The sequence below is a fragment of the Musca autumnalis genome, unplaced genomic scaffold (genome assembly GCF_047663935.1).
Source record: "Musca autumnalis isolate F117 unplaced genomic scaffold, ASM4766393v1 scaffold_3, whole genome shotgun sequence".
Taxonomy (NCBI): Eukaryota; Metazoa; Arthropoda; class Insecta; order Diptera; family Muscidae; genus Musca; species Musca autumnalis.
In genome coordinates, this window is record NW_027411866.1 from 155,614,071 (window position 1) to 155,640,438 (window position 26,368).

Genomic DNA, 26,368 nt, shown 5'->3' on the forward strand with positions numbered 1-26,368 from the left:
TTGTTGTTTGTTCGTTCGTTGTCGTTGCCTGCAAAGACAAAGCCAAGCAAGAAGGCCTGTGCCGTTGACTGTGCTTGCCAGCCGCCTGCCTGCCTGTTGTATGTTGTGTATTCAGTCGGTTTGCCACAATCAAACGAACCGAACATTTTCTTTTGAAACGGCAATACTCTGGTTCAGTTCAATGCGAACGTGAGAACGGTGTGGACGTGCCAAAAATACTACGCGGAACATCGTAAATAAAAAAGACATAAGAAAAAAAATATATTTTATAAACTAAAGACCAACCAAGCCAGACAAAAAAAATTAAATCACTCACACTAACAAATTAATTAAAGAAAATGATTAATTAATTACATGTAAAAAAAACAAACTTCATGCAAATGAGTGCAATTATTTATGAAAGAAAAACAATCAATTTTGTTTTTAATTAAAAATTCCAACAACAAAAAACTTCAAGAATTTTCAAAAGTCCTGGATTATTTTGAAAATTCTCCTCCCAACCAAACTGTTAATTATCTCAATTAAAAAAAAAAAAACAACAAAAACTTTTTAAAAGTTTTATTTTAAATTTTTTGTTATTTAATTACAACCAAAAAAATTAAATTGTGCAACAACAAAAACTTTAAAAATCTCAGAGATTAAAAAAGTATTTTTTAAAAAAATTGACAAAACTTCTTTGAACCTAAAAAATAAAATCTTCAGTTAAACTGTGATTTTTTTCCTCATCAAAACCCAACCAACAACAACAATAGCCAAAAAATCTCAAAAAACTGCACTTTGTGTTTTTGTTTTGCATTGCGTTTTTCAAATTGTGGTTTACCTTGCATTAGCCAGCAACAATCTCTTTACAAAAACAACAACAACATAATTATTTATTATCACAAAAACTAAATAAAAAAAACAAGAAAATAATTAAGTGACAAACATAAACATTGTTTTTTGTGACTGCAAAAATTGTTTTTGTGTTGTGGAAAATTCAATCAAAATAAACTCAAGTGGAAAAACCAGTTAACAAAAATTATTTGCTGAACATTTCCCTAAAAGTCACACAACAACAAAAAATTCCCCAATTCTATCTCAAAGATACAACCAACCAACAACATCCGTAGCCATATTACAACAACAACAAAGCAAAAGGAATAACCTCAAGGTATTTCCCTCATTTAAGTAGTGCTGGCGAGTGACGTTACAAATTAAAAATCACAAAGAACGGTGACGACTTCAATAGTGGCAAAATCAGCAGCCAACAGCAGAAGCAACAACAACAAAAGAAACGCAAACTCAACACACTTTACAAAAAAAAATTATCAATCATTAACAACAAAACAACAACGGCGGCGGCAGCAAATCAAGAGAGTGGCCAAGACATCTCCATCATCAACAAACAAACTGTGTGTGAGAGCGAGCGAATACTCAAAGAGTAGCCAAAAACCTCATTAGGAGAGCTTGCTTGCACTTACTCATTTTTGGCAAGAACAAACACAAGGTGTGTGCGTGTTTGATTGTGTGATAAGCAATCGACCCCAAACAAGAGTAAAATTAATTCATTTCACACAACAACAACAAAAACAAACAAACTAACGGATTTTAGTTTTGTTTTTCTGTGGTTAAACTTCTCAAACGCTGCTTAAATTTTGGAAGAGTCTGCTTAAGAGATTGCTCAAAGCCAAGCCAGCCAGCCATTTATTTAACCAACAAACCCACCTCACAACCAACCAACAACAGCAACAACAACAAAATGACCTTGCCCAGCATAACGCCCAACAATCAATGTGATGATGATTCCGATATGTTTGGACCACCACGTACCTCGCCACCAATTGGCTATCATCATCATAGATCGCGTGTGCCTATGATATCGCCAAAATTGCGTCAACGTGAGGAGCGTAAACGCATTCTACAGCTATGCGCCCACAAATTGGAACGCATCAAGGATTCGGAAACAAATCTAAGACGCAGTGTGTGCATTAATAATACATATTGTCGTTTAACCGATGAATTGAGACGTGAAAAGCAATCCCGTTATTTGGCCAACTTACCAAGGTAAGTGCAAAAAAACGAAACGAAACAAAATCACACAAAACAAAAAACAGTGACATTAAAAGAAAAATGAAAAACTGGTTGCAAAGTTTTCCTCCTCAATCCAGCAAAACGCCATATCAAAACGTCTGTCTGTCGGCGGCGTAAACGATTGCCAATGCCATTATGATTAAACACAACAACAACAAAATACAACCATGCATACATTACGACAATTTTGTGCGTTTTTTTGTAATTGTGGTGTGTTTGTGTCAGTCTGACAGACAGACAGCTAGACTGGGCTTCCTCAGGCAAACCAGCTAGCTTGCAATAGCTCTCTAGTGAAAATGTAGCTTAAGCGATAACAAACCAATATTATGAACAAAAAACTAAGAAAAACAAGGAAGAAGCAACTCAATGTATTTTTTTTTTCAAAATTTTATAGCATAAATTTTGAGGTTAGGTAATGACAAAGCCACCACCATACTCCAATACCCAAAAACAACAATGGCAACATCTCAAGAAACCAAGAAAAAAAAACAATATCAAAATAAAATTGAAAGCCAGTGTTGGCGTTTTTCATTTTGGATATTTCATCATTATCGGTTTTTATGTTTTTTTTTTCTTCAAGCAGTGTTGTATTTTTATTTTAATGAAGGTTGAGGAAGACAACAACAACAATTATGCCAACCAAGCAATTTGCTTCTTTGAAAATGATGCAACAAATTTGCAAATAAATATTGAATCTATTTAAAAAAGTTTTAAAAAATTAAACATTTCTTGTTTTTTTTTTTCAAAAAAAAAATCAAATTTTTTATAAAAAAAAAATTCAACATTTTCATTAAAATATGTAAAAAAAAAATCAGAAATTATAAAAAAAATAAATTTTAAGAATTGAAGTATTATAAAAAATTTAGTTTCAGATAATACAAATTGAAAACAAGTCTGTGCTACAGTATTTAATAATTGAGGTTAAGGTTGAAATATTTTTTTTTTTTTTGTAATTTTGCTTAACTGAAAATATGAACAAAATTTTCTTTCAAATTTCTTTAAGTGTTATACAACCAACTGAATGAGTGATAAAAGTGAAAACGCTATTTTTCCTAGAACGAAGATTTGTTGAAAAAGTGACCTCTACCCTATTTGGGGCTTGAGTGGTGTGTGTGTTTTCTCACAAATTTTAACTTTTAAAGTTTAATAACACTTAAAATTTCAGTGATTTTCTTTGCAATGTTAGGTTTAAACTGGCCCCAAGATTCCAAAACAGTGAGGTTAAAGTGAAAATTCTATTCGACAACAAATGCTACATTAAAAGTACCCCACACCCCCATCATCAATTAAAATATTGTGTGTATTTAAATTTCAAAAGTGTCATACAACAACTAAGTGAGGTTATGGACAAAATCTAAATTTTTCTAATTCGTCTTAGAAACTTGTCAGTCATTTCCCTTTCTAAAGTCTCCAAAAGTGTTATACCTACAACAAACTGGCCCTCAAGCTTCCAATAAAAGTGAGAATTTTATTCGAGACGGAATACTAAAGTAAAAGTGACCTCACCTGGGAACTTTAATATTGTGTGTATTCAATGTTCAAAAGTGTTATACAACAGCAAATAGTGACGTTATGGGTATCAACTAAATTTTTCTGTTCCCTTCTAGAAAATTTGTAGCTGTTCAGTAATGTTCCTTTCTAAAGTTTAACTCAAAAAACGAGTATTTTAATTCAAATCAAACCAAAATGTTCACCATTAAAAGTGTTATACAACAGCAAATAGTATGGTTATGGGCAACATCGACATTTTTCCAATTCCTTCCATTAACTTTTCAATTGTTCAATTATAGAATCATTCTAGACTTTAACTCAAAACCACAAAAATTGAGGTTTTCAATTAAAATCAAACCAAAATGGACCCCACTTAAAGGGTGTACTCAAATATTAGTTTACAAATGTGTTATACACGTTGCAAAATGAGGTTAACGTTATTTTTTTACATAGTTCTAGAAGATTTTCCTTTAATTAAACCAAAATCTAGTCAATCTAAAAGGGGTATATTCAAATTTTAGTGATCAAATGTGTTATAAAAATTACAAAAAAATTGAGGTTATGATCTAAATAGTTCCAGAACATTCTCTAATAAACTTAATTCATTATAGGAAACCAAAATTAATTGTTTTAAAATTAAATTAATTAATTTTTTAATTAGAAATACGTTTTTATTTCAAAGTAAATGTAATACCGTGTTAATATTAAGTGATAAATTTTCAAAATGTATAAGTCTGTGTTTTTTGTTTCAAATCTCTTTTTCATTTTCCCAAAGTTCTAAGCTTAGATTATGAAATTGTAAATAATGCTAAATTACAATTAGGAAAATAAATTATAAAATAATGAATTTTCAAAAAAAAACTGTAAATTTAATATTTTTAGTTCGAGCCCCCTTTTAATTTTCAAATGAAAATAAAGAATGCTAAGAATGAAAAAAATAAAAAAATCTTGATTATTTGACATGATTTGATAAGACAAAACAAGCTAAGTATGGAAGAAAACGTGTTTGGATGTGTTAGATTTCTTAAAATCAAAAATAAAATTTAAAATATAAAAATGCAAAATTTTTTGTAAACTAATTTTTGTTAAAAAAAAATTATTTCATTTCAAAATGTCTTTCAATTTGTTTCCCCTTTTACCACTGTGTTTCATACCACCCAAGAATAAAACGTGAGCTATTATTTGTTTAATTAATTTGTGTTAATTTTTTTGCACTATAATTTATTGAAATAAAACCACAAACAAAAAAGAAACAAGACTGACGCTTAACTAAATAGATACGAACACATTGACACAAATTTTTAATAAGACTAAATACGTGTGTTTTCGTATGTGCTAAACATACGCGCTCACACATAGCACGACGGCGTCATGATGAATTATTAAGAATAATTTAATTATTGTTAAATTTTTTTCTTTCTTCAATTCATTTTAATTTTGCCTTAGCTATAAACGCAAACAAATGAGAATAGCGCAGTGGAAAAATTACAATACTTTCCGGGAAGAGAAAATAAAATTCAAATTAAATCATAAGCTTATTGGTTTAACAATAAAAATGCTTTCAAATGGGAAAAAAGAGAGCGTGCTAGAGAGTGAGAAAAGAGGTCGAAAATTATTATTTCGTAGAAAGTGATAAGAAAATTAAATGTGAAATATTTACAAAATAGAGAAAATTCTAGAATATTTTTATAGAATAGCTAAAATATTTTTCAGAAGTTGAGGAAAAATAATCTAAAACTATAAAAAATAGAAATAAACTAAAACCAATAGCTTTTCACTTTAAAAATCTCGAATATTTACCAAATTGGTAAACATTTTGCATTAGTGGCGCCCAACGTGGGACCCAGATTTTTTTACTATTGTCCTAAAAATGGAAATTATAGTTTTCTTAAAAAATCCTTTGCTTAAAACGCGTAACCCTTTACCAAGTACTCGTGTTTTTTACTTACATTTATTTTAACTATTTTTCATTCATATTTATCCATAAAATACACACACCCCCTAAGGCAAAAATTCAGTTTTTATTGTCTAGTAGGAATTTGCCTATGATGCTGATGACAATAATGATGATGATGATGGGTAAAAACAGATTATAAATTCAGGCCAAGCTCATGCCAACAAAGCAGAGATATTCATTCTAACATATTATATTATTATTATCATCATCATCGTCATATGAATATGTTTGCCAACAGTTTAAATAAAAATAAAGCAAAACAACCGAAAAAAAGTACAAGCCATCAAACAAACATTCAGTCATAATCCAACAGCAAACACACAGCGAGCCACCACACACTGCCTGCCACTACTTATGTGGTGTAGCACACAACAACCAGTTAGTTCATTCAACAGCCACAATAGCATAGCCATGGTGGAGCATTGAAGTGGGGAACGAGATATGGATGGGGAGGATCCATGAAAGTAACAACAATATTACACACATGTTGTCCCTCAATTGCAAAACCCAGCCAATAACATAAAAAGGCATACAGACAAACAATATCGAAGGAAAAACGGACACATTTTGTTTTGGCAAAAACAGAACGGCCAAAGGCACGCAAAACATACCTCCAAGCTGTGCCATCAGTCGTCTCATTTAAAACAAAACGACAAACACATATTCTCACATTTGCTGTTCCTTCGTGTTTTGTAAAACCTATCAAGTTGTGGCAAAAGAATAGGGGGGAAACCTACACCACCTCTCCATCCATGATACTTGTACATGTACAACGGTAACATTTTGTTATAATTATAAAATTTGTTAAACAAGTGAATAAAGGTAAGATTTAAACGAATTTTTGGAAATATTTGTCATTTCAAGAACACTTTTTTAAATGGCGCCCAACGTGGGGCCCTGGTTAAATGGAAGAAAAGTTTCAATAGAACAATACAAGCTTAATTTACCTAAGTGTGGGAGAAATATTATAAGGATTTCTTAAAACTTTGTAACTGGCGCCCAAGGTGGACCCGACCACAACAATTTGCACTTTATGAGTTACAATTATGGGCTATTATATATTGGCTTTATTATTACAAACCAAAAAAAAAACTTTGTTAGTATCTTCACGATTTCTGTAGATTTTGCATTTGGCGCCCAATGTGGGGGTCTATATGCCACAACAGCAAACACTTCCCAATTTCAAATTAAAAATTATTATTGTTAGTTAAATCCCTTAAAATCTTGGCAATTTTGGAACGACTTCTTATCATTATTTGTATATGGCGCCCAACTTGGGTCAATTTCAAAAGTTTCGCTTTTGAAGAAATACCACCACGAATACCTTCTCTTGTATAACCCAACGTGGGGCCCTGGTTAAATGGAAGAAAAGTTTCAATAGAACAATACAAGCTTAATTTACTTAAGTATGGCAGAAATATTATGAGGATTTCTTTAAACTTTTGTAACTGGCGCCCAATGTGGACCCGAACACAACAATTTTCACTTTTTGAGTTACAATTATGGGCTATTATATATTGGCTTTATTATCACAAAAAAACTTTGTTAATATCTTCACGATTTCTGTACATATGGCGCCCAATGTGGGGGTCCATATGCCACAACAGCTAACACTTTCTAATTTCTAATTAAAAATGGTTATTGTTAATTAAATCCCTTAAAGTCTTGGCAATTTTGGAACGATTTCTTATCATTATTTGTATATGGCGCCCAACGTGGGGCAATTTCGAAAAGTCTCGCTTTTGAGGAAATACAACCACAAATACCTCCTCTTCTATAACTCAAGGTACTACAAATTAAAATTAGATGACAAATATTTCCCAGAATTAGCAAACAAAAATGTTCAAATTAAAACAAAAAATCCAAATAGAACTACAAAAGTTAACCAAACGTTTGAATGATCACGTTCCACTTGCTGCAACAATGGCAAGTAAGCAAGCCAGCAAACACAAAGTAAAACTATGACTATGAAAAAAAAGCGCTGTTGTTAGTTGCCTTCCGTTGTTGTTGTTACTGCCGCCATAACAACAGCATTCAATGCCACTGCTGACACAACTACAACAACATCAAAAAACATAGTAGATGTTTACAGCAATCATATTAAATGACAAAGGCAAGAAGCCAATCATCATCATCATTAACATTGTCATAAACATGTTGGGGGTAATAGTTTGTTGCTTTTATGTTTTATCACTCATCATATATAACATTGAGAATCGAAAATATTAGGTGATAAAAGCAACAACAGTAACAAACAAATATGTACAAAAAATTATATATAATGCTCCTAAACATTGTTTTAAAATTCGAAATTCTTCATAATTGTTTTCAAAATTACAGAAAAACCTTAACTATGGACCCAATAATCGTTTTAATAAGTTTCTATTTTTCCCCTTATTGAGGTCATAACTTTCATTTTATGCCCTCATTTAATATTATTATGTCAATATACAATAATCATTGATGTTATGATGTTTTATTTATTTTTTTCAATTTGCTTAAAACACTAAAGTTTCCCCTATTTCGCACACAAAACTAAGGTGTGGGTGTTTTTTTTTACACAAATTATGGGTTTTCTTATTTGTTTTTTTTTTTAGTTTTCGTGTCTTTCCTATGTTAAATATTTATTATGCTAGTTATAAAATATGCATATTCTCTTTATTACACACAAGCTTACTCTCTTGGGGGCTTCCATTTCTCGGCCTCTCTGTAGTTTTCCCCAAACGTATTTTGCTTTTACATTTGTGTGCCAACTCTTGTTTATGTTCTCCCCACAACTCTTTGGCAATGTGCTGTATTTGTTTTTTTGTCGATGTTTTTTTTTCCTTTCGAGTACTTGTTGTTGTTGTAAAGCTATGGCACAAGTTGGGCCATCAATCAATTAAGCTGTCAAGTGTGTATTAAGCTATATTGTTTACTATTTATTGACACCTTTTTGTTGTTGTTGGTTGGTCATATCATCACAGAAGTTAGGACTTAATTTGCGAATTACAACGACTGTTTCAAATTATTTGCATATTTTTTATAAAAAAAAATTACTTAAAAAATATTTAAATTTTTTAATTATATATTATATATATTTTTTTATCAATTTTTATAATAAAAAATGTTTTAAATTATTTTTCAATTTTTTTATTTTTGTAAATACTTCCCATTAAATTATAAAAATACATTTAAAAAATGTTTAAGTAATTTTTTATAAAAAATTTTAATTTTTTACATAAAAAAATTATAAAAAATATGTGTTTATTTAAAAACGTTAACATTGTTATTTTAATTCGAGCCTTAAAAGTTCAAAAATATATTTTTTTAACTTTTTTATATTTTTTTAAATGTTTCCATTTTAAATTAAAAAATCAAATGATGTTATTTTTTATCCATTTTAATAATTAAAAATATTTTAAATTATTTTTTCTATATTTTTATTTTTTTTTAAATAATTTAATACTTCCTATGGTTTTAAAAATTAGCAGAAAATATCCCATTAACAACACAGGTTTCACTCCAACACACACAACTAGAATGAACATTATAAAGGCTGAATAGCAGCAGCAACAATAAATAACAAATAACCAGCAATTAACATAACAAAAATGCCCCCAAATTCTACAAAACTCAGGACTACAGGAAACACACAGTACCCTCCCATAAATGTAGTACCACCACTACTACACAAAGTAATAAAATCTCTATGAGAAATTCTCATTGAGAATAAACCAAACAACGACGATGAGCATAAACAAACGAGAAGCATAAGTTTTTGCACATCAAACGACTAACGAACGACTAGTACTAACGGCAGCACGACTATCATAGTGGTTACACGAACTACTACTACTATGACCAGTGATGCCAGATTTGCCGATTTATCGGCATTTTGCCGATTTTTAGTCCAAAAAAATAGAAATGCCGATTTGCCGATTTTTATCCCTAAAATGCCGATTTTTAGTTAAGGCAACTTGTTCACATAAAATTTCCGTTTTGTATGAAAATTGTGGTTGCTAGAACTAACTTGGTACAATAACAAAGACAACTGTATCGTCAAGAGTAGTTTGATTAATAATAATAAAATTGTTTAACATATTATAAAAACAGTTTGAATTTTCTTGATTACCAAAACGTGTACTTCCGTATATACGCCAAGGAAATTGTTCAATAAACGAAATTGTCGAAAAGTGGGTTAGTGGAAATAATTAAAAACTGCACAAACTTTTACATTGAACTTTGTTGTCAGATTTTGAAGCGGTTCAATTTAGAAAATAAACTTAAGTGCCTAGCTTCAGTAAACCAAAGTTTTATAATAAATGGCACAGAAGATTCATTTTTCGACATTATAAAGGAATACGAATGCTTTATAAACATAAACGTAAAGCAAGAATCACGCGAACTTTCACGTTTAAATTTCAGAAATTTGTTTAAAGATAAAAACGTAGAGTTGCTAGAATTTTGGAAAACAGTGTGTGAATTAATATTTGCAAATTCTGAACCATTATTTCCTATTTTGTCCAAATTTATTAAACATATTTTAGTCTTGCCACATTCTTCAGCAAATGTGGAAAGAGTTTCTAGCCAAGTAAATTTAAATAACAACAAGTGCCGAAATCGATTAGTTAGGGACTCGATGGAAGGAATTTTCTTTACTAAAGACTACTTAAAATTAAATAAGTCTAACTGTTATAATGTTGTCATTAAAAATGATTTGTTACAAATATCAAAGACTTAAATCAGGGCTGAGCAAATTGGAGAGAGAGGGAAATTTAAGGGAGAATTAATATTTAATTTTTCTTGATGTTTCATTATTTATTTCAACATTTTTTAAACATTAATGGTGTCTAAAATCATCCACAATGCAAATTATTAAAAAATTGCATAAACTTTTAATTGTTTATGGTTCACAAAAAAACTAAGAGTACGTTTTCACAATTTGCCTATGTGCTAGTACACAGGCGTGCTCACCCCTGACATAAATACAACTAAGACTAGACAAAATGCATGCAACAAAAAATGTTTACGAAACTTTGTATAGAAACATTACCCTTAACAGGTTGCAGTTAATTCAAAATCGCAACCAAGGAGGAACATTTCATGTAATGGTATCAGAAACGAAATTTAGGAATTCAAGGATCTATTCAAGAATAATTCTATGTCAATTGGATCGGTAAATTCGGTTAAATACGTAAAAATGTATAAAAGAAAAAAATGTTATATCACCATATCGTAATATAACATTATGTTAAATTCAAAAGCCATTCACTGAAGAATTATGGCAAAAAAATGTCCTATCTTGTTGTATTTATGCCCTTAAATATTTATTGCAAAAATTGAATTTAATTGTAAACCAAAATTTCAAAATTCCAATGCAACTAGTAAGAAAGTGTCAGTCGGCTTTGCTGACAGAGGTATACCCTCAGCCTATGTGAATTGAAACTTTCTTCTTCGGACAGATTGAATGTTTTTAAGGTCTTTTCAGAATTTTGTGGCCATTTTTAGACATTTGAACTTGCCGAAAAATGTGGATTAAAATTTAAATTCAAAAGTGTTGTGGAGGTGGTACTTAAAGGAATGGACCGACTTGAGAGTTACATCTTTTCGATAGATATCGCGCCCATTAGTCATTTCAGTGGGTCATCGTATAACTTTTGGAATCGGTTGATCAGTTCGAGAATTATCGTGCTCTACAGCCACTACATTTGGTGCCATAGGGGTTTTTACACCTCTCGGGCTATATTCTCATGAAGTATGGACATGCCCCTGAAAAAGCTTTTACCGTCATAATGGAGGCAGCGTATACTAATTGTTGCAACAAAAACCAAAGCGATTCGAGAGCAGGCCCTAAACTGAACTTATCCGAAATTTTGTGTGGAAGGTTCCCGAAGGAGTGGACCGATTGAGTGCGTATTGGAACCTCATCTAAATCTGGTAGACATTTCACGATGTGCAAAGTATGGACCAAATAGGTTACTCCCTTCAAGGGTTATCGTACGCACAAATTTTAATGAGGCACATTTTCCCCGTATGCAAGTTTATATACCCTCGTTAGCATAAATGCTGAGGGTATAAAAACAATCACCTTATTAAATATCCTCTTAAGACAATATTTGTATACGTTTTGTTTAGCTTGACTGAATTGAAAATATATTGATCTCATACATACACGTACTTATAAATATATACTACATATGCATATGGTAAAACCATTTATTTTCATACATATTTTGAATTATTGCCTCGGCTTATTAATTGTTAATTGTTTTGTTGTACTTAAAATGTTATTTTTTAAACTTATGCTTATTAAACAAAGCGATAATTTTAACTGAAATAAATGTTTTTTTAAATTGCCGATTTTTTGCCGATTTTGAAAATTTTTTGCCGATTTTGCCGATTTTGGCACCCGAAATGTGCCGATTTTCGACCAAACTTATCTGGCATCCCTGACTATGACTAGTATTAAAACTACTTGTGGTTCACCCTCCCCACACTTATTCACTCTCTCAAAATAACAAACACTTATTGGTGTATGCTCCAAATTTGGGGGGGGGGGGGGGGGTTCTATACTCTACTCTCTTTTGAACTTAACTATCTCAATGTTGTTTATTGTTGCTATTATTGAGTTTGACTGTTGAATCCCAACTAATGTATGATGTTAGACTGTTGATTTTATAAATGTAGGTTTTCCACTGTTGTTTCAAGTAGTTATGTTAAGGGGAGAGAAGGGGAGTGCCCTCCCCCTTAACAGCCATAACAATCATGATGTTTTCCTATACTCTCGGTTGTGCAAAACCAACCTTGATTGGTAACATAATGGGTTTTACTATGGCCATAAAGTATGACAATCATGCTAGAGCGTGTGTCTGCCTATTAAGACAGGTCACAAAGGTAGTTTTCAAAGAAGAAGAAGAAGAATTATTGTTTTAGTATTTTTTGGCATAAGTTTCTTAGGAAATTTCAAGGGGAAACATTGTTTTAATAAATAAAATTAAATAAATAAAAAACACAAATATATTTTTTTAAATACCTATTTTTAATTTCTAAATTATTTATTTTATTTTTTAAATTAAAAAAGACTTTTTTTAATATTTTTAATTTCTAAATTATTTATTTTAATTTTTAAATTAAAAAAGACAGTAATATATTTGTTATTAATTTTTATTAAAAATATTTTAAATTATTTTGATGTTTTTAATTATTTATTTTAATTTTTAAATTATTTTAATTACATATAAAATTTCCCTCAAATAGTTGTGTCCTTTATGTGTTTATGTGGGGGATTTAAAAGAACACAACAACCCACAAATTGGCATTTGAATACACTTTGGCATTTATTTCTATGCGTGTGTATGTATCATCTGTCTCGTCTATGGACGTCAGGACAACAATATTGCATTTAACAACAAAAGGAATCAAAGAAAACCCAAGCATACATCCTACTTACATACACAAACGTATTTCCTCACCCACACGTACAAAGAAACACGCGTCATGCTGTAGGGCTGACACACATCGCCCTCGCATTTCCGCAAGATAACACACATTCACACACACGCACACTCATACTCTTAAATGCCATTCGTTGGCGGCGGCATATTTGAAAAGAAACGAAGTTTGTGTGTGGCTGACACCATCATCATCATCGTCATTGACTAACTAACACACAAGGTGAACGATATAACGCCATAAAGTATGCTTTAATAAAGTAATTGGAAATATGATAAATTCCCATAATAAATGATTTTGTGGTTAAGGATTTTAATGGTGTGGGGGAGTATATCACTATAATAAATATTTTTTCATAATTTATTTTCCCCGAAAAAAATCCATTTAATTTAAAAAAAAATCTACAACAATAATTTAGAGGCATTTTAAAAAACTCCCAATTACTCTCTTATACAACGAAACAACAATTTTTGCAGGATTTTTTGTGCACAGGTGTCAATTTTTGTCAACAGATTTTGTATAGGTACATACAAACAATTGAAATAAAAAAAAACCCCTGTTAATACAAATAAATATACTCTTGTTTAATAAGTAAACAAAATGAAACCTACATTTTTACACACATAAATAATATTAATAAAACTCATCATTAAGTCACTCACATTTATACATGAAACAAACCCCCCCCTCCTCTGAAAATGGGTGGCTAACAACAACAACTATACACATTTAGTCATTTGTTAATCTCTACCTTAAATACCATTTTAGTTAGTCTCTCTGTTTATTTTTGAGTTCATTCTCTCGTTTATATTGTGTAGTGGAGCCGATGACTTTCCTTTATTCTTCGTTGCTGCCGTCGTCTCCCATATTTAAACACTTGACTTGTTATAATAATGCTCAGAGATTTGTTTGTATGCCGATGCTTTTGGCTATTTTTTGTTTTCATTTTTGCACATACATATACCTATACACATACTCAAAAACATAAAGCAACGATTAAAATATCTACCTTTCTTAGACTAACTACCGCAAGTTATTTATTAATATTAGTCCACTACTAACTTGTCTGAGATGAGATGCCCCCTTTTTTCTCACCACAAAAAGAGACCAGAGAGGGTTAAAGCATCATTCATTGCTCATGTCATAACAATAAAAAAAAACTACCTACAAAAAGGAAAAACTTTTAATGAGCAAGATATGGTGGCATCATTCAGAGAAAATATGTTAATAATTGACCTCAAATTACATTTAAATGTTTTCTTTGAAAGTGAGTGTGTGTGTATGTGTTGATGTGAATGTTTGGGGTGTGTGTTGCAAATGGGGGGGATGTTTTATGAATAGATGTCACTTAATGTGGGGGATTTACATATTTCGTATAGAGGAAAACTTTTTGTTTTAGAAAAAAAATCGAAGAAAAACTTTTTTCTGCTGAATAGGAAATAAAGTTTTGATGTGAAGCAATGTGAGTGGAATGAGTTTTAGAGCGAGAGGAGTTTTTGTGTTAAACAAAGGGGAGAGTGACAGGCACGTTTGTTAAGTCACGAGGTTGGGGGAGCTAAAAAAGAGAATTTAAAACATTTAAAAAAATCATATATTCAAAAATAAAATAATAATTAAAAAATAAAAATAAAATAACATTAAAATGCTGCAAAATTTTAGATTAAAAAATATTAAATAATGGGCTGAAAAAAATTTAAATACATATTAATAATTCAAAAAAAAAAAATAAATAAAAAAATTCCAAATAAAAAAATAAAAATATTAGTTTAATTTTGAAAATTTCATAAAAAATATTTTTTTTACAAAAAAAAATTGAAACATTTTAGATTTCTGTTTTGAAGAATATTTAATGAATATTAGGTTTCGAAAATTTTAACTATTAATATTTCAAAAAATATTAAAAAAATCCAAAATAAAAATATTACAGTTTAATTTTGAAAATATTGAAAATTTATTAAAAAATATTTTTTTCACAAAAAAAAATTGAAAAATTTTAGATTTCTGTTTTGAAGAATATTTAATAAATATTAGGTTTCGAAAATTTTTACTATTAATATTTCAAAAACATTAAAAAAAATCCAAAATAAAAATATTACAGTTTAATTTTGAAAATATTGAAAATTTATTAAAAAATATTTTTTTTACAAAAAAAATTGAAACATTTTAGATTTCTGTTTTGAAGAATATTTAATGAATATTAGGTTTCGAAAATTTTAACTATTAATATTTCAAAAAATATTAAAAAAAATCCAAAATAAAAATATTTTTTTCACAAAAAAAAAATGAAAAATGTTAGATTTAATATTAGGTTTCGAAAATTTTAACTAATAATATTTCAAAAAATATTAAAAAAAATCCAAAATAAAAATATTACAGTTTAATTTTGAAAATATTGAAAATTTGTTAAATTTTTTTTCCACAAAAAAATTGAAAGATTTTAGATTTTTGTTTTGAAGAATATTTAATAAATATAAATATTAGGTTTCGAAAAATTTAACTATTAATATTCCAAAAAATATAAAATAAAAATATTAAAGTTTAATTTTGAAAATATTGAAAATTTCTTAAAAACTATTTTTTTCACAAAAAAAAATTGAAAAGTTTTAGATTTCTGTTTTGAAGAATATTTAATAAATATTAGGTTTCGAAAATTTTAACTATTAATATTTCAAAAAATATTAAAAAAAAATCCAAAATAAAAATATTAAAGTTTAATTTTGAAAAATTTTAAAAAAATATTTTTTTCATACAAAAAATGAAAAAATTTAGATTTCTGTTTCTAAGAATATTTAAAAAATATTAGGTTTCGAAAATTTTAACTATTAATATTTCAAAAAATATTAAGAAAAATCCAAAATAAAAATATTACAGTTTAATTTTGAAAATATTGAAAATTTCTTAAAAAATATTTTTTTTCACAAAGAATTTAAAACATTTAAAAAACCATATATTCAAAAATAAAATAATAATTAAATAAATAAATATATAAATAAGTAAATAAATAAATAAACAAACAAATAAATAAATAAAATTAAAATGATGCAAAATGTAAGTTAAAAAAAAAAAAATATTAAATAATGGACTAAAAAAATTTAAATACATATTAAAAATTCAAAACAAATAAAAAATAAAAATGTTACAGTTTAAAAATGAAAAATTGAAAATTTTAAAATTTTATTTAATTTAAAATTTCTTAAAAAATATTTTTTTCGCAAAAACAAAAATTGAAAAATTTTACATTTCTGTTTTGAAGAATATTTAATAAATATTATAAAAATAATAATAATAATTGTTCCACAAACATCGCAGATGGGACAAGGGAGACTTCTCTTAATAAATATTAGGTTTCGAAAATTTTAACTAATAATATTTCAAAAAATATTAAAAAAATCCAAAACAAAAATATTAAAGTTTAATTTTGAAAAAATTTTAAAAAATATTTTTTCACAAAAAAAATTGAAACATTTTAGATATCTGTTTTGAAGAATATTTAATAAATATTAGATTTCGAAAATTTTAACTATTAATATTTCAAAATATTAAAAAAAAATCCAAAATAAAAATATTACAATTAATTCTCTTTCGAGTTGAGCTATTTAGACCTAATAGGTACATTGAAAAATTAGGAATCCACCGAAGTCCCACACATTCAACCACTATGCTACGTTTCACGGGTGGTTAGACCGATCATCAGGCATATTGAATGGTGTTTTTTAGTGGGTGGACGAAGGCTAAGCTTGGAGACTAGCATTTATATCACAAATCATTCGAAATTTGTATATTAATAAGGCAAAACAAAAAAAAAAATAAAAATATTACAGTTTAATTTTGAAAATATTGAAAATTTATTAAAAAATATTTTTTCACAAAAAAATTGAAAATTTTTAGATTTCTGTTTTGAAGAATATTTAATAAATATAAATATTAGTTTTCGAAAATTTTAAATATTAATATTTCAAAAAATATTAAAAAAATCCAAAACAAAAATATTAAAGTTTAATTTTGAAAAAATTGAAAATTTCTTAAAAAATATTTTATTCACAGAAAAAAAATTGAAAAAAATTTAGATTTCTGTTTTGAAGAATATTTAATAAATATTAGGTTTCGAAAATTTTAACTATTAATATTTCAAAAAATATTAAAGTTTAATTTTGAAAATATTGAAAATTTATTAAAAAATATTTTTTTCACAAAAAAATGGAAAAATTTGATTTAAGTTTAATTTTGAAAATATTGAAAATTTCTTTAAAAAATTTCACAAAAATGTTCCCTCTTTACCCCTATGTTTGCACAAAATACCTACAAATACCCATAATGCTTGGTTATGAGCCGTCCTTTACTTGTTTCTCAATTCATGTTTCTTTGTTTTTGTTGTTGCTTCTTTTTTAACTCAGTCTACATTAGGAATAATTTGCTCGGCTTGGTTGGTGGGTTGAAAAAAAAAAACAGCAGCAACAAAAAACATTGCAATGAACAACAAAGGAGTGGAGGAGGAGGTATGGCAATGACTACAACTATGACTACGACTACTACGATGGCAAGAAACGTAAAGTGAATCTGAAAATCTATTTTCTTTAGTGTCTCTTCCATAAATTGTGGAAAACGCAGACAAGCAAATAGTTTTGGAGGGGGAAAGACTTTGAGCTCAGAAGAAAGAAGCACAAACACACAAGTTTAGTATTGTTGTTGTGAAAAGTGTAAAAAACGAAGCATCCATGAGTAAAGCCTTCCAATTTTGCTTGCTGGCCTGTTGTTATGGGGCAACTGGCTGGCTGGCTGGCTCGATGCAAAACATGAAATAATAAAAAATCGTTTAAAGCTTTTCCGCACACACCCTCCCTCCCTCATTGTTCGCTTAGTGTAGATTTAGTTTGCGGTTGACTAGATTTGTGGGCATTGAGTGTCATAATATTAGACAAAAAAACCCAAACACACACACAATAACTAACGATGACAATGATTAGAGAAGGAAAATCTATAACATGACAAGAAAATATTGAAAATGAAAATTGTAATTTTCAAATAAAAACAAAAACTATCAATTGGGGGCATTTAAAAAAGCTACAATAATAATAAATAAATAAATTAAAATCTGAATTAGTGGTCAAAGGTTGAAGTAGTAAATAAGTTTCCTTTTATGTTTCCTACAGATCGTTTGCTCTATTATCTCCAAAGAAATCAGTATTATCTGCCTACATTTGTCGGCTATATGTTTTCGGGCCAACCTATATTTCGATACTTAATCCATTATTATTTCCCCCTAAATCCCTGAATTTTGCCTTATTCTGGGTCATTGACGTCAAAGGCTAATCAACTTGTTTGTTTACATTTCATTGACAATTGGTTAAACAAAAATCCCTATAAATATACCTATATACCAGCCACACTTTAAAGTTCATTAACCAAATTTTTGTATTATTATTGTTGTTGTCCGATGATGGTATTATATAATTGGTGTAGGTATATCTTGACAATTTTTTATTGGTTTATTTGGTGATACAAATACATTAACAATTATTTTACAATCAAAAAACAACAACCATTTATTTATATATGCCAACAACCTTATCAAGTGGGAGAGAAGGTAATACAAACTTTAACAAAGAAAAAAAAAAAGCAGCAACAACAACAACAACAACAAAAAAAGTCAAGGTTCTATTTAGCACACGTACAACCCAATATGGAGAAAAAATAAAATATTTAAACAAGAAACAAAAAAACAAAAAAGTAATGAAAAATTACTAAAATTAAATAAACAACAGCAACAACAGCAGAACCAAACAACTAGTTGAACTAAGCAATTTCGTGATGATTGTGGGCAGGGAGGGAGGCCAAATACTCAAAATTTCCCCATTAAAATTTATGGCCCATTTTTTGTGGTGAGAAGGGGAGGGAGATCGAATTGTGAGAGTAAAGTAAAATAGGGCATTTTGCACCTCTCTCTTGAACTGGTGGGAATAGGTCTTGTTTTTTTTTTTTTTTTTTTGAAATAAATCATAGATGGGCAAAATTTCTCTTAAATATAATTTAAGGGAAAATTAGAACTGGGTTTTTGTTAAAATTTGTTTGCTTTTTTAATAATTTTTAAACGCAGACGGTATCTTAACAAGTCCAAAAAACTATGATATTAAAAACAAATTTGCAAAATGACCCGTAAATGTTTATTTATGTTGTAACAACGAAAAAGAGAAACAAAACACAGCAACGCTGGCGTGCAAGAAAGCCCATCTATGAAATAAATATCAACAGGAATATATATCAGCCACAAACAAATATGCCAAGTCTAAAAACAACAACAACAAATAACCCAAAATATTAAATTATCTCAACCAACCAAATGTTCGTTAACAATGATTAAAAGTTAATTTTTTATCACTTTGTTTTTGTTTGCGGTTTTGTTGTTCGTGTGTCGTCTGGTGGGTTTCTTGTTATTGCTGGCATTTGTTGTTGGCGGCGTCGTTGCTGTTTCTTGACGCTGCTGCTGCTGCTATTGTCATTGTCTTATTTGGTTATACAAGTCAATAAACGACATTGAATTTTGATTGTTTATTATACATATTCAGTGGAGAAGCGAGCTGTGCTAGTAGCTGAGGATGGATGGATGAATGGTTGATTGGTTGAGTGCTTAAATAGTGCAAAAAAACTGGGATGTGGAGCAAAAATTAAATAAAAAAATTATTTAAGTGTTCTTGAAGTCTTCCAGGCATTTATTTCACCTTTTAAGCTACTCGATTTTTATCTAATAATTTGTTGTTGTATTATTAACACAATATGTGAAGTGCAAAGTTTTTTTTTCAATTTGACAAATTTTTTTGTCAGCTGCAACAAAGCTTTTGTTTTCTTTGTTTATTTTGAATTACAAGCATTTATTTCGGACTTTACAAACCTTCTCCAAACTTGGTTTTCTCTTTCTTTCCTGTCAATAATACATCACAGCTTATGATTGGGCTTAATTTTATATTCAACTCACAGCTGGACTCTTTCATATACACAAACATTGCTACATACATATTTTAAAAAACACAAGCATAGGTATATGTACCTATCTTGGGTTTTTTGTTACGAGAGAAATACTCAATATTGTTGGCAAAGAAAAAAACCATGTTATGTGGCGGCGGTCAGGCTAACGGTTGGCTTAATAAGCCAGGCAAGGTAGGCAGCAGCTACATATCATGTGAAAATTTTGCCAAAGCTTAAGCGTTGTTGTTTTTTTTTTTTTTTTTTTTTTTTTTGTTTATAATATCAACCAAAATACTGCTGCTGCTTCTGCCTTCTTTTTACTGTTTTCATTACCAAACACACAAATAACGTTTTTAAACATAAATAAACAACAACAAGAAAAGTGTGCGTGTGTACAACAACAATTACTTTCGCTTTCTCAACAGAAAACTGAAAACTGCGAAATACGACGAAATATATTTTTTTCCGTTTTAGAAATTAAAGCCAGCCAAACGACCATCCACAATCCAACAACAACGCAGCAACCAACCAGCCAAAAAAACAAGTAGACAAAAGAAGCAACAGTCAGTCCAAGCAGACAAGGCAGGAGGCTACGACGCACTTGTTTTGTGCCACAATAAACGACAATTTTTTTTTTTTTTTTTTTTGAGGCAATTGTTTATACCCAATGTACCCACCCAAACCAAGCTGCTAACAAGGCAAAACTAACAACACCAACAAGTTTTGGAAATTCTGACAAAATTTTTGTTTTTGTATTTCGCGTCGTTTCATTATTTCCGGTTTAATAATATCTGATGGTTTGCCGTTGTTTTTGTTTGGTTGAATGATGCCGCCTCAGTCCTCTTCATACCACAAGATAAATACTGCAAAAGAAGAGTAAACAAGTCAAAACGAAGAGAAAGAAAAAAAAAATGGAAATTATTGTGTTTTGAAATTAATTAACATTACTTGATTTCTCTATTTTTGGACTTAAATATCTAAAATGTTGTGTATTTAACGCCGCCCTATGATATTTAATTGGTCTAACAAATAGGTCAAAGCGACGATAAAACAAAAAATAAACTGAAAAGCATTGAGCGTGGAAAAAATGAATACCATGTATGGTATATAAAAAGTAATGCAAAACAAAAAACAAAAAGGGAAATTTTGGGTTGAAAATTTTATTTGAGGATAAAATTAAAATATTTATATTTACAGAATTGCAAATGCTAAAAGAATATTTTTAAAAATCAAATATTTCTTATAGAGGGAAATTTTTATTTTGGGAAATTTAAACAAAAAAAAAATAGAAAAAATATTATCTATTCTAAGACTGCATAAAAAAACAATTACTCTGAAGCAAAAAAATTTACTGCCTAATTTCGAAAATTTTCAAAATATTCTGTAGAAACGAAAAAATAATTAAAATTGGTAAAGAACAAAAATATTTTATTTTTATTTTATTATTTTTTAAATATAGTTTATTTCCTGTCAAACACTAATCCTTTTCTTAAGATTTTACTTCAATTTATTAAATTTTTCACAAATGGAAACATTTTAGGAATAAGTCCATAAATATAATGAACTTGTTCTTAATTATAAGAAACTTAAAATTGACACTGTTCATGAAAGCTTCACAGCTGTTATGGCCTACAACATGAGTAGGGATACTGTTAACATTTTATGAACATTTTCTTTTACTTTAGGAACTTGTTCATACATTTTAGTACAAAAATCTTAAAACTTTTTATGACATTTTGTGTGGATTTTTTCAAACAAAACCATAAATATAAGAAACTTAAATGTTAAATGCGTTTGCAACCCATTAATATTTAAAGAACATGATTCTTAATTTTAGGAACTTGTTCATAAATTTAAGTACAAACATCTGTTCATAAGTTAGGGCGTTTTGTGTGGACATTTCAAAAACAAATTTTCTGCCTAATTTCGAAAAATTTCAAAATATTCTTTAATTTATAGAATCAAAAAAATAATTAAAATTGTTAAAGCCAAAAAATATTTTTAGTAGAATTTGATAAGGAAAAAAGAAAATAACGGAACAAATTATAATTTTTTTATATATCACAAATTTGGCACATTTTATTATTATAAAAAATTAAAAGTATATATTTTAGGTATTTAAGTGACAAAGCCAATGTATTGGGACACAAAATCAAAAATTTCACTTTTAAGAAAATTTTATTTTCTATAAAATCTGCCTAATTTCGAAAATTTTCAAAATATTCTTTAATTCATAGAATCGAAAAAATAATTAAAATTGCTAAAGCAAAAAAAAAAATAATATTTGGGACATTTTTCTCTTTAGTAGAATTTGATAAAGGAAAATTTCGAGTTTAATACAAATATCGGAACAAATTATAATTTTTTTTTATATCACAAATTTCGCACTTTTTTATTTTGGAAAATTAAAAACATATTTGTTTTAGGTATTTAAATAACAAAGCCAATGTATTGGAGCACAAAATCAAAAATGTAACTTTTTGGAAATTTTTATTTTTTATAGAATTTGACACAAATTTAATTATAGGAATTTAAAAAATATGTTTTATTAAAAAATATAAAAAATTTTACTTCCGCGATTTTTTTATGTTATGTTTTTTTATGATTATGTTTTATTAAAAAATATAAAAAATTTTACTTCCGCGATTTTTTTTTTCAAACTAATGTAGATTTAATAAGGGGAAATTTTGAGTTTTATACAAATATCGGAACAAATGATAATTTTATTTTATATATCACAAATTTCGCACATTTTATTATTTTGGAAAATTACAAAAATATATATTTTAGATATTTAAATAACAAAGCCAATGTATTGGAGCACAAAATCAAAAAATTCACTTTTGGGAAAATTTTATTTTCTATAGAATTTGACACAAATTTAATTATGGGAACTAAAAAAATATGTTTTATTAAAAAAAAAAATAAAAAATTTTATTTCTGCAATTTTTTATTAAAAAAAAAAAATAAAAAATTTTATTTCTGCAATTAATTTAATTTAAAATCAATTAAAAATGTTAACTCTGGAATTTTTTATTTTCAAATTTTGAAATTTTTGACCACATTATTTCGCAAAAAAATAAAAAAAAATCCTTTAAAGAAATTTTTGTTTCGGATTTTGTTTTACATTTTTCGAATCTAAAAAAAATTGCTAGAAAAAAAAAGCTCAAAACCTTGGGTCATAGAGCTCGATTAACTAAATTAATAAAAATATCCCTTTTGGGAAATTTTTTACCACAAAATTTCTAGCAGAAATAAAAAAATAGATTGCCTTAAAGGATAATCATTAAGTTTTCAAACCTTTTGTTTTTTGTAAAACCTTCACAGTGAACACATAATTGTAGCACAAAAAACAAAGCAATTTCGATTGCTTGTGGTTCTCTCATATTCCGACCCATATATCATCTTGAACTTCAGTCTCCCCCTTCCTAAAGTCCCACATTTTTTTTTTTTGCTAAATGAATGACAAGTGTTTTTGTTTCTTCTTCTTCTTTGCCAATGTTTTCCACCTCAGTGGTCATTATCATTACCGTTATAGTTAGTTGAACATTTGTTGTAAATTGTGGTATTTTAAGAGCACTGTAATCATGAGGAGTTATTTAGTTTTTTTTTAACACTTAGGCTGCCAGGTTGGTTGTGAGTAGCCGGCCACTGGCTAATAGCCTAGTTTTTTTTTAAAGGCATTACACTCGCTTGCTACTGTAACTAACAACTACCCAGCTGGCAGGTATCTAGCTATTTTTGTTACAACATGATTACTTCAATCTATTTTTGCGGCACTCTTTCTTCGCCTTGCCACGCCACCACTTGAATGTATTAAACAGTTTTTTTTCTGCACTTTGCCTCATTTCTTCCATTATATTATTAACCTGTGATTATTTATGTGGCTGAGAGTTTTTTTTTTTAAGTACATACATTAGCGGTAAAAACTTGAGTGAAATTTAGACAAAAAATAAATGTTAAATAACATCTAAGTTGTTATGAGAAAGGCAATAGTAAATAAAAATTTTAAACAACATTTGACACAATTTCGGTAAATGTAACAGAAAAGGCGGTTTTTCTTCTTCAAATACATTTTTCTTTATTTTTGTTATTAGTTTCAACGTTAATATTCCATTATTTCCTTATATTAACACCTTAGGAACATATTCATATATTCTATGAAATTATTCATAATTTAATTTTTTCCGGTTGGCTAAAATATTGTTTATTTCCTGTCAAACACTATTCACATGTGAACTTACCTTAAGATTTTACTTCAAATGAAAACATTTTAGGAATAAGTTCATGTATAAAATGAACTTGTTCTTAATTATATGAAACTTAAAATTTACACTGTTCATGAAAGCTTCATAGCTGTTATGGCCTACAACATTAGCAGGGAGACTGTTAACATTTTATGAACATGTTCTTTTATTTTAGCAACTTGTTCATAAATTTCAGTACAAAAATCTTAAAACTGTTTATGGCGTTTTGTGTGGATTTTTGCAAACAAAAACATAAATATAAGAAAAATTAACATTTTAAGAACATGATTCTTAATTTTAGGAACTTGTTCATAAATTTAAGTACAAACATCTGTTAATAAGTTATGGCGTTTTGTGTGGATTTTTCTAAACATTTTTTTTCTAAATTATTTGATTAAAAATAAATAAATTAACATTTTTATTAATTGAATTTATTTTCTTCCTTTCTTTCCAGAACTGAAAACAAACCCGAATCTGCCCGTGATAACATTTTCAATCCCTACAACAGTTGCAGTCTTGATCAGCCATCCAATAAGTTGCAACAGCAACAAAATGAAAATAATTCTCAACACAATAATTCCATGCAAAAGAATGAAAACTCATTTGCCTTGTCACTGTCATTGACACCCACATCCGGACATCAACAGCAGTCGTCGTCAGCATCGCCATTAGCCAATAGCCAACATTCAACGAATTCCTCCTCACATCATTCCGCTGAAACGACAACAATAGGGAATCTCCAGGAAAATAATCCGCTACAATCACACTATACACCGACCCAAAATGGTGCTGGCTCCACCAACAATTCTTCTTCATTATCTTCCCAACACCACCACCACCACCAATCACCACCACAACGTAAACGCTGTCTATCCTCCAATAACATTGACAAAGATCTCGAAATTTTAGATCGTGAATTGAGTGCCATCAATTCACCAATGCCCATGATTGATCCAGAAATTACCCAGGGTGCTGAACAGCTGGAAAAGGCCTTGTCATCACGTAAACGGCAACGTAGCGAAGATGAAAGTGATCGTTTGGTGCGTGAGGCTTTAACACAATTCTATATACCACCACAACGTTTAATCTCGGCCATTGATGATTGCCCCCTGGATATGGTAAATGTTGGCAGTCTATCACCCAAAAGGCCAAAGACCAGTGATTTGGATTTGGAATTTGATATGAATCAAAATCAAAAAGATTTTGAAGTTATTATGGATGCCTTGCGTTTGGGTTCACCCAGTCCCACGCCCAGTGTGGGTAGTGATAGTTGTGGCCAGGCGGCAATGATGAGTGAATCGGCTAATGTATTTCATAATTTGGTGGTTACCTCATTGGAGACATGAAAGTTCCAGTAAAAAGCATTCTCTTCAAGCAAACATAGAGAGATAGAGAACAAAACAACCAACAACAACTGCAGCAGCTTGCATCTAGGCAAATACAATTTGCTTTTAAATGGCATCTTCTTTTTAGGGGAAGTGGGGTATTCAGGTCCCACTATCCATGCCCTGTAGCTAATTAGAAAAAATAATTTTTAACTTAATTTCTTTAAGTTGGCAAAAGAAGATCTAAAATCTTGGGTAATTTCCTGCTAACCCAAGAAAAACAATCCCAACATCATCTTCAACCTCACCACCAAAATTAAATGTACATTCTCTTTATGTTTGTATTAAAAACAAAACTAAAACAAAAACCACAAAACTTAAAAAAGTAATTAAGAAAAAAAAAACAGATTAAAAAACCTATGATTATTAATTATAAGATTTGTAGAGAAAAATTCAATTCAGCTTAAACAATTTATACTTAAATTCATCAATTTTTTATATATATATCATCTATATAGCAAACAAACAAACCCAATACTTTATTCTATATAGTCTAAGTATATAAATGACAAAGAAATTCGGCATTATATACTTTGTATAGAACACACATTCTTAGTACTGCATATAAGCTATTAAATTTAGTTATAAAACAGAGCAAAAAACAAACAAAAATATTAATTAAAAGTATGCTTTAAATATTAAGATTTGCTAACAACAACAACAACAACAAAAATACTTCTACTAATAATCAAAGAATTTATAGTCAAAACACAACAACAACAAACATACTATAAAACTAAAATGAAAATTAAACATTTTCTAAAAAAAAACGAAAACCGCTGTAAACCAGCAAAAAATACTCTCAAGAAACTGTTAAAACACTG

General features: G+C 28.7%; 1 protein-coding gene across 2 annotated transcripts; it reads left to right on the forward strand.

Annotated features, from left to right (window-relative positions):
• On the forward strand, positions 1–25,800 carry LOC141397986 (uncharacterized). 2 transcript variants are annotated; one of them, XM_073975050.1, is made up of 3 exons: positions 181–232; positions 831–2,043; positions 24,614–25,800. In XM_073975050.1, exons 2-3 carry the CDS (start codon positions 1,739–1,741, stop codon positions 25,503–25,505), a joined length of 1,197 nt encoding a protein of 398 aa, XP_073831151.1. In that variant the 5' UTR covers positions 181–232; positions 831–1,738; the 3' UTR covers positions 25,506–25,800. The 2 variants fall into 2 exon arrangements, with proteins under 2 accessions (XP_073831150.1, XP_073831151.1); XM_073975049.1 differs by having other exon boundaries at positions 1–2,043.
• The last annotated feature ends 568 nt before the right edge of the window (positions 25,801–26,368 follow it).

Bases quoted from the DNA above. Each gene is read 5' to 3' on its own strand.
- LOC141397986 (XM_073975049.1), top strand. From the start codon at position 1,739: ATGACCTTGCCCAGCATAACGCCCAACAATCAATGTGATGATGATTCC. The intron at 2,044-24,613 runs GTAAGTGCAAAA...CTTTCTTTCCAG, and splicing joins TATTTGGCCAACTTACCAAG to AACTGAAAACAAACCCGAAT.